General features: G+C 39.2%; 1 protein-coding gene across 2 annotated transcripts; it reads right to left on the minus strand.

Moving 5' to 3' along the window:
* Window positions 1-255: 255 nt before the first annotated feature.
* Window positions 256-11,216, minus strand: LIMK1 (LIM domain kinase 1). 2 transcript variants are annotated; one of them, XM_043430358.1, is made up of 7 exons: window positions 10,690-11,215; window positions 10,058-10,172; window positions 9,081-9,524; window positions 8,064-8,156; window positions 7,027-7,392; window positions 6,544-6,772; window positions 256-6,334 (listed from the first exon to the last, which is right to left on the minus strand). In XM_043430358.1, the coding sequence occupies exons 1-7, from the start codon at window positions 10,709-10,711 to the stop codon at window positions 3,920-3,922; spliced, it is 3,684 nt and encodes a 1,227-aa protein (XP_043286293.1). In that variant the 5' UTR covers window positions 10,712-11,215; the 3' UTR covers window positions 256-3,919. The 2 variants fall into 2 exon arrangements, with proteins under 2 accessions (XP_043286293.1, XP_043286294.1); XM_043430359.1 differs by lacking the exon at window positions 8,064-8,156 and having other exon boundaries at window positions 10,690-11,216.
* Window positions 11,217-12,718: the final 1,502 nt, after the last annotated feature.

Genomic DNA, 12,718 nt, shown 5'->3' on the forward strand with positions numbered 1-12,718 from the left:
TCGAGAACGGACCTGGCTGAGTCTCTAGCGCCATCGGTTGGCCGCTGCATCAACTTGTTCGCCAATTCCCAATCGGTAAAGTATGTAACGGGTAGCCCGAAAGCAATCGAGATACACGAACGCCTTCTTGGCATGAGAAATTTTTAAAATTCGTTGAAAAATCAAAATTTACTCGATTTGCCAATCGAAAGATCAAATTAAATGATATAAAACAATATTCTAGAGGTTCGAGGAGTGAAAGATTTGGAGCACACGTTTGCGGTATCGTATACGTGAGAAAACAATTTATTCATCCACGCCCTCTTTCCGTGCGTTAGTGGAATGTTAAATCGCCGATTTGATTTAATTCTCTTACGAGTTTATATATATTTTCGTCGCGTTAACTTAATTTTTTTTTCGTATTGTTTCTCTTGTTTAATTCCTAATTTTGTAAATTCGTTAAAGTCATCATAGAATTTCAATTCAACAGGTGAACGCGTGTACTAAAGGTATCAAATGCTACGTCTGAGATTCTTCGTGGATACATTTCGTGAAAATTCAACGTAATACTGCGAGCACTCGATCGATCATGTGTCAATCACTTTTTTTCAACTATTTCTCATTTGTTAATACTGCACACAGGTATTCGAGAGGTTGTAATTCATAACTCCGAATGGAAGTTGTGCAAAATCATTTTTTTGCTTCGGAGCCCTCTCATCAGAGAAACACTGCTCGTCTTCGTGGTATTCAAATTTCCATAGTTTCTGTACCCAATAGAAAAAAATTTTCTACAATTTTCCGAGTTTTTCGAAATATTCAATATTTTTCTTCGCGCCCTCCGCACTCAAAAGCCACGAAATTCCAAGCCAAAAATGACGAAGAGGGCGAAGGAATTGGAAATCGAACTACAAAAAGCATTTTTCGTTTCCCACTCCTCATTGTGAGCCCTGCATGAAAAAAATTTGAATCAATCTCAATGACCGTGAGCTCAAAAAATAAAACAATAAAAAAAAAAACGAAATTAATCGACTTTTGGTGCTTTTCGGAGATGCAAATTTGAATACCATCGTTCACTTGACGTAAAATTTCCTTCACTCGTTTGTTTTTTTTTTCTTTTTTTCTTTACACAGGCCCACTAAGGAATTCGAAATTCTGTATGAATCTTCGTTCAGTAGGGTTAATGGCGTGTTATACGTGCTACGTTATACGAGTATTTGCTGTTTTTTTTTCTTTTTTTTTTACATTATATATTAAACTTATATAATAGTAGAATTTTATTACAATCGTTCAATATAATTCATCATCATCATCATCTAGACAATTTCAAAACACTTTCTATCACAGACAATTAACGTTTATGCATATTATCTTCTGTTAATTCGCGGGTAACGATATTGAGAAGGCATCGATCATTCGTCAAAATATTCATATACAATAATGGCTTTTCCGTTGTTGTTTCTTCTTCATTTTGTTTTTCCCGTATAGATATTTATCTATTCACGTAAAATCTTGATGAACGACAAACCTTTTCAATAACTGATGCCAATAATAATAATTTTCTCTTGGACAGTCGCAACTGATCGATAGAAATGTCAATTTTGTTTTTCTCACTTTTTTCGTTTGTAGTTTTTGTTTCCTCGTAATAAATAAATAAGTACAGCTCCTCAGAAAATTGAGTGCACGGTAAATCTGATCGAAAAAAAGATCTCGAACAAATAGTCCTGCTTGGAATTTTGATAAGGAAGTCAATGGGCACGAAATTGGCTCAGTAAACTTGGCTCATTTCGTGCCCAAGGTTTACCTCGTTTTGATTGTGTCTCCGTTCAGCTATCGTTAGATTCATCGTTTGAGTCTGCGCGCCGCAGATTTGGATTGGGAGGAAATTCACATCCGGGAATATTTCGATCGTGGGAAACCGTGAGCTTCATTCCGATCAGTGATTTTTTCGTCCCGATCGATAACAATTCGCTCCTCAATCTCTTCTGTCCAGGGACGTTGAAGAAAAGGAAATAAAGGAGAAAAACAATTAGTTTTACATTAATAAGCGTAAACAAAGCTACGAGAGAACGTACGACGGAATTGTTTCTTCTTTTAATAAACTTTCATCTCATTCGTTCGTTCGCTTGTTCTTTCGTTCGAGCAGCTAATGAGAGTTGCAATGATAAACAAAAAAAAAACAAACGAGACAACGAGTGTTTTGAAAATGACGAGTTCCGGTAAATTATGTACAAATAATTATGTACAAATTGCGATAACCTACGCAGGTCCTTTCTACATTGGCATCATTTTTATTTCCTCCTCATCGAATCTTCGTCAAATATCAATAATTTACCTTCGTATATTTGTGTGTTTATTGAAAATTTTAGCCCGTGGCAAGGAACGATGATTAGCATTTAGTCAAATTAGGCCTCGTGAGACTCGGTGACGAGTGTCTGGAGAAGAACAACAAGAAAAATGATCGACCCAAGTTTTTCGTGGACCTGCATACGTACTCGATTACTTCCAATCGTAATTCTAATCTTTTTTTCATTCACCTATTCACTTTTTTTCGAGTTTAAAATATCTCGTGTACAAAATACGAAATAAAATTGAGTTACAAAAACATCTAATTGTTTTGTTTTGTTTTTTTTTTTCGTTTTTCCCCTAAACGTTACAATTGTACAAATCGTTCTCACTCCTTTTCAATTATTCTCTCTTTCCTATTTTTCACTATGTAGTTTTCTCTTTTTTTTTGTTTCCCTTTTTTTACCAAAATTCTAGACTTTTTATCTATTTTAATATCTTCGATACATCGAAACCAAAGTCTTTTTAGGATGGAATGTTTTCGTTCGAAATTCAATGAATCAATTCACTCTTAAATGGAGCTCGTGTGAACGGCAAGATTATTTTAGGAATGCATCTGTCCCATCGGCAAGGAATATCGCGCGTTAATACCGTTTTTATGACTTTTTGTCTTTTTTCAACGAAAATGAACATTTTCGGGGTAAAAAAACTTGCGGGAAATTGTTTTACAGCCCAAAGAATGACAAAAATCGACTTAAAATTGTTTTGAAATTTTGCAATTCCCGATCAGTTTTTTTTCACTCGAATCATGCCCATTTCCGCTTTCTATCTTCGCAGAGTGCAAGAATATTTATAATTACGTACGATCGAATAAACGAGGATTTCGAGGGCGCAGAACCGAAGTTCAGTGAAGCAGATTCGTTAGTTTCTGAGATTAAAGGAAATGTGAACTCTTGACGTCGCAATAATCAATGTATACAGATGAAAACTCGAGTTTTCGTTTTTTTTTGTCTCCTTATAAAAAGCTTAAAGCGATGTTATTCTCTCGGAGTCAGTACGTTATTGCATCAGTCCCTTCGGTCCCTCGAAGTTTTCTAGACAGAAACGGTCGTTCGTCCTTACTTCGAAATAGCTTTTTGTTATTTCATTGCTCATAAACTCAGCGGTGATTGATTATTGTTTACGAGCCTAAATTTCACCGAATTCTTGTAATAATTTTTTACGACTTTTTAGAAACATGTTTCTCAACGTTTTTAAATGAACCGCCAAAACAACGAGTTATTGACGTTTGCAAAGGATTCGTCAAAAATGTTTTTTCCCTCCAACGAATTGAAGTGTTCACTTTTTCGAAAGTTCCATAACTTTATTAAGTTTTGGAAATTTAACTTGAAATTTTCTTGAAAAATTTGGAGAAAGAGTTGAGTTTGGAAAAAAGTGCGTTAAAAATTCGTAACGAGGTGAAATTCGATGGAGAATTTCAAGTTGAATAAGCACTCGCTATTCCAGAGTAAAACGAGACGTGGCCATTACTGCTTTTAGTCGTAAACCGCAATCGTAATGTTCTCTTTGTTCGTATTTATACAAATATGCTTAAACCTACAAATGCGCTATAAGAGCACTTTTATTTAAATAGAAGGTTCGTTATCGAAGATGAAAGTTAGAGGGCGGTGCTTTCGATGGGAGAAGCGCCGCGGTTAGGTGTTCTGCAGAGGTCTTTGCTGCAGCAAATATCGCGAGCTTCGTTATCGAGGCGTAATTTGGCAAGATCGATGTCGGCGAAAAAGTCGCTTCGCATGGTGCCGACGGCGCTGTCGGAGCCGAAGCTGTCTTGTCGACAAAGATCCTTGTAGCAGGAAGTGTAATCGTTGATGGACTCTGGGGAAAGTCTGAAACTGGAGAAAGTTCGTTTCGCGGGGTTTCGTTGACTGGTTGGAATTTCAGAGGATCTGCTGCCGTCGGGATACTCGCTGGAGTAGGAAGTTTCGTCGTTTTCGCCACTGGCGTTGAGGTGGGGCTCGATGGACTGGAAATCGCGATTGAAAAGAGGAAAATCTTCTTTCTTAAGGGTGCTGTCATTCGAGCAAAAACTGTCGGTGTGATAGAGGTCGGTTTTCTTAAGGGTACTCGAATTCGAGTCGAAACTGTCGTGCCTCGAGAGATCGGGCTTGTCGGATCGTTCCTTCGGCCTGCAGGCTCGATCCTCGTTGACTCTCTTGATTCTCGTGAGAGTATCGTTGGTCGTTAGACTCGAGTGTCTCGACAAAATGCTGCCGACACTGGAAGCGAGACTGTCTTGTCTGGAGAGATCGTTGTGTCTGAAGTCCTTGAAAATTTCTCTGCCGCTTCGCACAGATTTTTTCGAGTCTTCGATTTCCGGCGATTTGTTAGACGCATCGGCTTCCGGTGGTCGGGAAAAAGCGTTTTTCGTCTGTTCCTTCGTCGGGGATATTTTCATCCTTCGTAAATAGGAACTCGGCGAACATTTGCCAAGATCGACGGAATTTTTTCGAGTCTCTCGAGTGTTGACGTTCAAACTGTGCTGTCTCGTCAATGACTTGTTTCCCTTTTCAAGGGAATTCTTCAGCTTACTTATCTGCTTGAAATACGAACCAACGAGATTTCCCGTTTCGTGGGAAATCCAGGATTTGTCGGGTTTCAGAGGCGACGTTATCACGTCTCGGGAACTTTCCTGCTTTTTACAAGATTGCGGACTGCTTACTCTGTACATGTAATTATTGTCGAGTTTTTGAGGCTCCGCAGGAGTCTCGAAGTTCTCCGGACTCGAGGAATTGCCAACGTATTTAATTTTCTCAACGAGCGGAGTCTCCATTTCCTCCGGTTTGTTTATCCTCTGAACTTTCGTTCTCGAGCTCTTGGAATCTTCGAGATTCGCGTTAGATCGTTTGTATTCACTGGGAGTAGGAGTTTCTTCGAGTTTGGTCTCGCTGCGGATTTTCGGTTGACGCAGATATCGCCCACTGAAACCGCTCACATCCGGGGAAATAATGATTCCGGGTTTTTCGAGCTCGATTTTTTCCTTGGAGCGTGAATTTTGTCGGGAAAATCTGCCCGTCGAAGGATTTTCATTTTGTTTGCTATTTTGTCGTGAATAACGCCCTCGGCCGTTGGGGGTTTCGGGGACTTTGAACTCGTTCGAGTCCTTGATGCTGGGCTCGCGTTCTAGGGTGCTGTCCTCGCAGCAATTGACTCGTTTTTTCTCCTGGTGGACCAAACCTTCTTTGATGGGTTTCAATTGAGGCCCGAGAGTTTCCGGAGTCGTGGATTCGCTGCTGCTTGGACTGGGGCCCGTGTAATGTCGGATATCAGAATCCAAATCGGGCGGCAAGGGCGCTCCGACCGAGAGATGCATCGCGAGGCCTTCGAGCCAGACTTCCATGACTTCGAACGGTGGTCGTTTGTCGGGGTTCAAATCGCAGCATAGAAAAGCGATCATATAAAAAGTTTCGGGGCAATTGGAGCAGAATTTTTCACGGAATACTTTCTGGTTGAGACCGAAGTCCGACGACCGCGGCAAATAGTCCGGATCCGCTTGGACTCGACCGATTATCTCGCAAACTACAATCCCGAAACTGAATATGTCAACTTTCTCGTCATATTTGTTTCCCTTCATCATTTCTGGCGCCATCCAATAAGGATTTCCCACCACAGTGTAACGCTTCTTACGCTCTTTCTTCGAACACCTCACTTCGCTTCCCTCCCCGCCTCCCTGCCTACCGTATTTTCCCTTCTCCGGTGAATTCCCGTTCTGAATTATTCGCGCTAACCCAAAATCTGCCACTACCACTGTCTTGTCCTCGCGCACTAAACAATTGTGCGAATTCAGGTCCCTGTGTATGATGTTCATCGAGTGCAAATATGCCATACCAGCTGCTATGTCCTTCGCAAACGACGTTCGCTGCTCCCAGGGCAACGGCTCGTTACAATCGTGCAACAACCCACGGAGTGTTCCACCGGATATATACTCCGTAACTAAATGCAGCTTTTTCTCTTTGTACAATACACCGATGAAACGGAGCACGTTGTTATGATGAAGGGACCGCAACACCGCAACCTGGTAACAAATATTTCGACGTATATTAACAATTCCATTATTTTCGAGCCTCACAAAAATTTTCGACTCTGTCATAAAGTTGACGTTTGGTTTGCAAATTTTTGTTCCAAATCTCGTTTGGTCCAAATTTTTGTGTCCAATTCGAATTTTGGAAAACGTTTGAACTTCCAATGCTGTATGAAATTATAACGTGAAATGAAATTTCTCACCTCTTTGAGGAAATTCTTCTGAGCGTCCTCGTCGACTCTGTACAACTCTTTCAATACCATTATCTCGTTTGTGTCACGATGAGTAACTTTGTACACTTGTCCAAAGAATCCTTTTCCCAACAATTCGCCCTTGACGAGATCACTGGCACGAAATATTCGCTGATTTTTCGGCTCGACGCGGAACGACCTCGTGCGACTCAAATCGCATGTGGAACTTGAAGGTGGCGAACTGATGAGCAAAAACGTTAAAATTCATTCGATAAATTGGAAACTTTCGTGTTGCGGTCAGATAGAAGGCAAAATATCAGAATTTTTCAATTATTCAAAAATGTGAATATGAAAATTCAAATCAAACTTTAAATGACAACGTTTCCCAGGGCAAATGCTTGTGCTATTGAAAATAAAAAAAAAAAAAAACGGAAACTGGTTTTTGAAGGCTTCGAATGGAAGAAAAAAAGAGCTTTTGATTGAGGAGTAAAGTACCCGTCGAGCAATCGTGACATCGAACTGCTTCGTTCTTTGTTCGTCGGGTCTCTCGTTCTTCGCAATTGTCTGCTACGATTTCCGCTTATGTAACCCTCGTCACGACGTTTGAAGAGTCTCTCCTTGCTGTCGGGGCTCGTTCTCGGGCTAACGGCGGTCGTTAATATCGCCGATGGTGTCGTTGGATAATTCGTACGTCGTGACAGAGCATCGGGATCGTGCTCGATCGTCAGCTGCAGCACAGTGTCCGAGTAACGTATTATATTTTCGATGCTCTCGACCGGTTGATCCTTAACCGGCGTACCGTTGACCTCGAGAATTCGATCGCCTATGTGGAGTGACATTAGATCGCCAGACATATTGAGCCTGAAAAAAGCGTTTATTTTATCACCAATCGAATCTTTTCGTTGCTTTTTCATCAATTTTTTTCTTTACGTAATCACAAGTACTAAATTGGTGGAGAAGCAACAATTATTTACAAAAATTCAATGAATAATGAAGCCGACAATAAAATGAAAATGCATTCTAGCCAGGAACATCAATTTTTTAATCCATCGTCATATGAATGTCCTACTTCTTTCAAATGATTTTTGGAACGAACGCAAGTTCTAAGAGATTGTTGGAAAAGCAATGAGTGGGGAACCAAAAGATGAGGGGGAAATTTGGATGACGAAAAGATTTTTATTTTTTCATCGATTTGGATTTGAATATATTAAAGTCAGTGAAAATTTGAGAAAAAAAATCAACACTGAAATTCGATGAGTGAGGCAGCAAGAGAGGATTGGCTAGGAACAGAACACACGAAACCGAGAAGAAAAAGTAACGAAAAAAGCAGAGCGACAATATCGGACGTGTTTGAAATGTGGAGAAAAATTCTAAACACAAATGTGCACATGGTGAAAGTTTCAACGTGCGAACGACCCAACATTGGGAATCGACGACGATTCATTGATAAATGACACAAATGTGTGAAAACGATCTACGTGGGCTAATTCCGTGCATATTGAATTCTTTTTGTTGTTGTTTTTGGTTTATACCTATGATTAGAGAAACGGCAGCAAAGCCTAAACAGAACCTCCATCACAGAGGAGACCAGCTTATTGATTTTTCCACGTACATTTCTCAATAACCTGCGATAGTTTTAACAATTAGAGACTCGTTAAGAAGAGACTTTTTTCATCGAAATTTCGAATGACCCTTGAATATCCGCATGACGAGTTTCCCCCGTCAGTGTTCAACAATCGTCGCCAGGCTTTATCAAACGACAATTATCGTGAGTCAGTCAACACATTTAAAATGTATAAATAGAAGCGAATCCAAGCACTTGTGGAAACAAACCGCATTCTTGTACTCGGTCAATCGGACTTTTTCAAAAAAAATGTTTCTTTCAAATCAATATCTAGTGTTAATAAAATTATTTATCAACAATCAATATAACTAAATTATTAGATTTGAAGCAAAGTGAAATTGCTCGTGCAATTTATTTCATTCGTTTTTAGAAAAATTACCGAATTTCCAAAACGCCATTTTCGCTTAAGTATCTCAAAATTGTTAATCGAACCGCCCAATGGAAATTTGTCTTCATATCGGATGTTTAAGGGTTTTTCTTGAAATCCATTGGCTGTACGGACATTTATAAAGTCTATCGAAATGAACATAAAAAAAGTCTTATGAAAAATTGCAAAGGGAACTCAATTTCGAAAGGAGTTCATCCTTTCATTTTTTGTGTTGGAAGAACTTATATTTTATAATCTACATCAAGTTTCATACAATAAATGGGAATGAATTCAGTTAATTTTAGCGACAACAGCCCTTAGTTTTGTTTCAAAGAATTTTAACTTTCTGAGAAACTTGATAGGATTCTGGTTTTTTTGATAATGGAAATAACAATTTTGTTCCCTTGATCCAGTTTTGATTCTCGAGTCGTCAAAAATGTAAAATTCAATTTATTAATTAGTTTCAAACAACGATAAAAACTTCAGTAACAGCCTTCAATTAGTGTTAATGAATCGAATAGAAAATTATTTATGAATATTGTTATTTTAGGAACTCACTCGGAAATGCGAAGTAAAGCGCATCCGCAATTGCGTGGACTTGGTGTCGCATCGACCGTTAATTTTATGTTTCTCATTTTCTCAGCATCCTTAGTACTTGGTGGAATTTCGACGAGTCTGATGCTGTGAGGTTTGCGCAGAAACGGATAATTCGCTGTTCTCTTGAGCGGTTGCATCTGACGTTTGTAACAATTGCCACAGTAAAGTTTTGATCTCTCAACAAGAGCGTAACTCTCGCCGTCACCGATGAAAGCACCGCATGAATTACAGGCAAAACATTCTGGATGAAATTTGTGTTCTCCCGCCAGCATAACTGGCCCGGTGATGACTTGGCCACAGCCTTGGCAAGCTTCTCCGTAAGCTGCCCAATAATCATCCTTGCAAAACAACAATCCATCTTTTTCAAAGTACCAAGATGACAATGCCGCGTCACACGCTGAACATCTGAAAAAATGAAGTTTCAAATGTGAGCAAAGTCATAAAATTAACCAATGAAAAACGTTGTAGATCTTGGAATCAAGGCAATAATACAGAAAGTTGATCAAAACTCTTTTTCCATTTCTGCACAGGGTTTCACCTGTCATTTACAGGAATTTATTAAATGACGCTATTTTGAATATCAACAAAAACCTTGAAATTATTCAGCATACCAAAGTATCAATTAATTATTGTGATTGTAAAAAATGGCACAAATGTTATTAATTCAGATGGAAGCATAAATTATTATGTGAACAGAAAATATTTGTGTGAATTTCAACAAGGTTTGAGACTTGAAGAAAAATTGTGTAATTTAATTTTTTTAATATTCAAAACAGATACCAACAGACTCTCTGAGAATAAAAATTGCTATGTGTACCAATGATAATTTTCATGAGACGTCATTGAAGGAACGATTTCGATAAATGGGAAAAATAATAAAAATATAATCACATTTTCATTGTTCAATAAAAATAGAATAAGAAAATAATCATAGTTACTGAAAACAGTCGATGTGCCATTCCTGGTTGAGGGCTTGGATAAATTCATCCTCTTCGATGGCATTGAGACAGCCGGCGCAGATGAGTGGTCCTGAGGCTTCTCCACCGCCAGGATCTGGGAAAAGAGCATGTGTCATTGTATATGGAAAGGGGTGTCTGGTTCATGAGTTTTATGGAAGAGAGAAAAAAGGAATGAGCACAAAAATTCATGATTCATAGGAACAAACAAACGGTTCGCGAAACCGCGATATCGTAAACACACGCGCCAGTCTTTTTTTTGTTAGTTTTTTACAGAGTTTGAATGACGCGCAAATCGATTGAAGCTCAAGAATACTTAGCAATAAATCGAACAACGCACAGTAATAATCAAACAGAAGACTCGTGAATAAAGTTTCGTTAAACAGAGAAAAAGAGAAAACTTTTGGAAGGACGTGTGACGCCCACGCTCGAGCGCACGAGACGTTCGAAACAACGTCAAGCGTCAGAGCACCGAATGGAGTCCTTTCAAAAAAGAAAAAAAAAACAAATATTTTCGCACTGATTTTTTACGTGAACAATCTACGCCGTAATTCTCAACTCGATAACGATAACCAATTAATCGCAACGTTTAATGTCTCTAAACTCGTTCGTACCGTTCGTCGAAGCCTCGTCCATCACGGCATTTAGATCGTGGAAAAACTGTTGAGATTCATGCACACCCACACTCGACGGGAGAAAACACGTTATCTGGTAAAAACTCGTACACCCACGATCAAAGGCCCCAATGCGACTGACGTTCCAGCAGCAGAGCTACAACAGTCTCTATATATGCGAATCGCTAGTGTGGTCGCATAACCCTATTACTGCTGTGTCTGTGACCGTACCGAAGACTGAACGCACAGATCCCTATACTTTTCATCATCATCTAATCATCTAAACTCCCTAACGTTAAGGTCTAGTTACAAATGTTAAGCACAGATGTCGCTACAGTCATTTTCGTAGATAAAAAATTTGATGCTAGAGGTTCTCAACTTTGTTGACAATCGAGTACAGGACTTAGCTTAAATTCGTACTTATTATATGACACATTTACATTTCTATCAAAATTTAATCGCACAACTACCACACATCAACTCTACCAGAACATTTCTATTCGTTAATGTATAAATCGCAACGACTGTAACATGAAAATAAATAATTTAAAAATATTATATATCCAACGGTGCATTAAAAAAAATTATTTCCATAAATTATCAAAGCGTAATCCAGACGTTCATGTATCTTGATCATGCAAATAGCCTGCATTTGAATATCTACATTTGTAGCATCAAAACCATTTTTCATATTTCGCTCAATCATATTTGTGGAAAAAAAATCTTTGGTGTAATTACTCACGTTTACAGGAACGGCCCGCGATCTTCTTCCTACCTTTTTCCTCGGCTCTTCCTCCACGATCCTCTCGCTCTCCCTCTTCCTCTACGATTCTCTTATCCTGCTCCATGGCTCGGTTACTGGCCCTTGCCTCGGTACTATTTTTCACGAATTGCCAAAATTTTGGAAATATTCATTCATGCACACATTTTGTGACGATAATAACGTCGAGTGCTAGACTTCCCTATCGGCTTATCCATAGTCGCGTCAAAAGGGAATCGCAGAAATTATAGGAAGAAATTGTATATTCATAAAGAACGACAAAAATGAACGATTATTCATTAAATTTTAATTATAATATTCGTTACGTTGTATTTTCGTGTCTTCATCGATTCGTACGATCCTACGTTCTTTTATTTTATAATTTAGGTGATCGATCAGTTGCTTCAGTGTGATTGAAATGACTTTTAAAATTATGAAATTACTGTTAAAGTTATAATAACTGATAAAATTATGACCGCTACCAATTTTTATTGATTTATTTTATCTGTTTATCGATCGATTGAAAAAAAAAATGGTAGAAAAAAGTTATTTTAGTCATTAAGGATAAAGTAGAATTTTACATGTCGTATTTTGTGCTCCGTTTTCTCAATACACTAGAATCTATAACGCACAGCGATTAACCGAGAACTCACACTCTACGCTAGTCCTCAAGTCTTCACCTTACGCCCGCCGACCGGTGAGTGGTGAGTGGTGAGTGGTGAGTGAAGTCAGTGAAGCGTGAACCGCGAAACATGTCGCGCAGGTCGCGCTCCCCTGCAGTCCCGCCAGTCCCGCGGCGTCCCGCGCTCGGGCCAGAGAGGGGCCGGAGTCTCCCCCCCCCCCCTGCGTGCGGCGAGCGGTATCGCCAACGTTTATTCGTTCCCGCTCTCTCCCGATGACTGGCCGAACGCGCCGCTATCCGCTATCCCCATTCCACTACCACTCCTGCGCCCTGCGCTACGAGCTACGAAGCGAATTCTGCGGGCAGAGTGCAAATGTGCAAACACAACGTGAAGCGCCAAAAAAATTATCCAATATCCATTCGGAATTATTTAAATATCACATTTTTCTACACCGACCGATTGCCATAATTTTATCAAGCACAAACATGTATGCACCGAATCGTAAAACAAAATAAAATCATCCAATAAAATTATACAATATATTTATGGTGTTCTAAATGAGATTAATATTTTTCTATTCTTGATAACAGTTGTTAATCTCTGGGAAACCATTATAACAAAGAAAGTGAGGTAGTTACGTAATATG

This window comes from Venturia canescens, chromosome 10 (assembly GCF_019457755.1).
Source record: "Venturia canescens isolate UGA chromosome 10, ASM1945775v1, whole genome shotgun sequence".
Classification (NCBI taxonomy): domain Eukaryota; kingdom Metazoa; phylum Arthropoda; class Insecta; order Hymenoptera; family Ichneumonidae; genus Venturia; species Venturia canescens.

Excerpts from the sequence above, each read along its gene's own strand:
- LIMK1 (XM_043430358.1), bottom strand. The coding sequence starts at position 10,711 with ATGGACGAGGCTTCGACGAACG. Across the intron at positions 7,393-8,063 it reads TGCCGTTTCTCTAATCATAG|GCTCAATATGTCTGGCGATC; the intron begins GTATAAACCAAA and ends CGCTTTTTTCAG. Across the intron at positions 6,773-7,026 it reads ATGTCACGATTGCTCGACGG|TTCGCCACCTTCAAGTTCCA; the intron begins GTACTTTACTCC and ends TTTGCTCATCAG.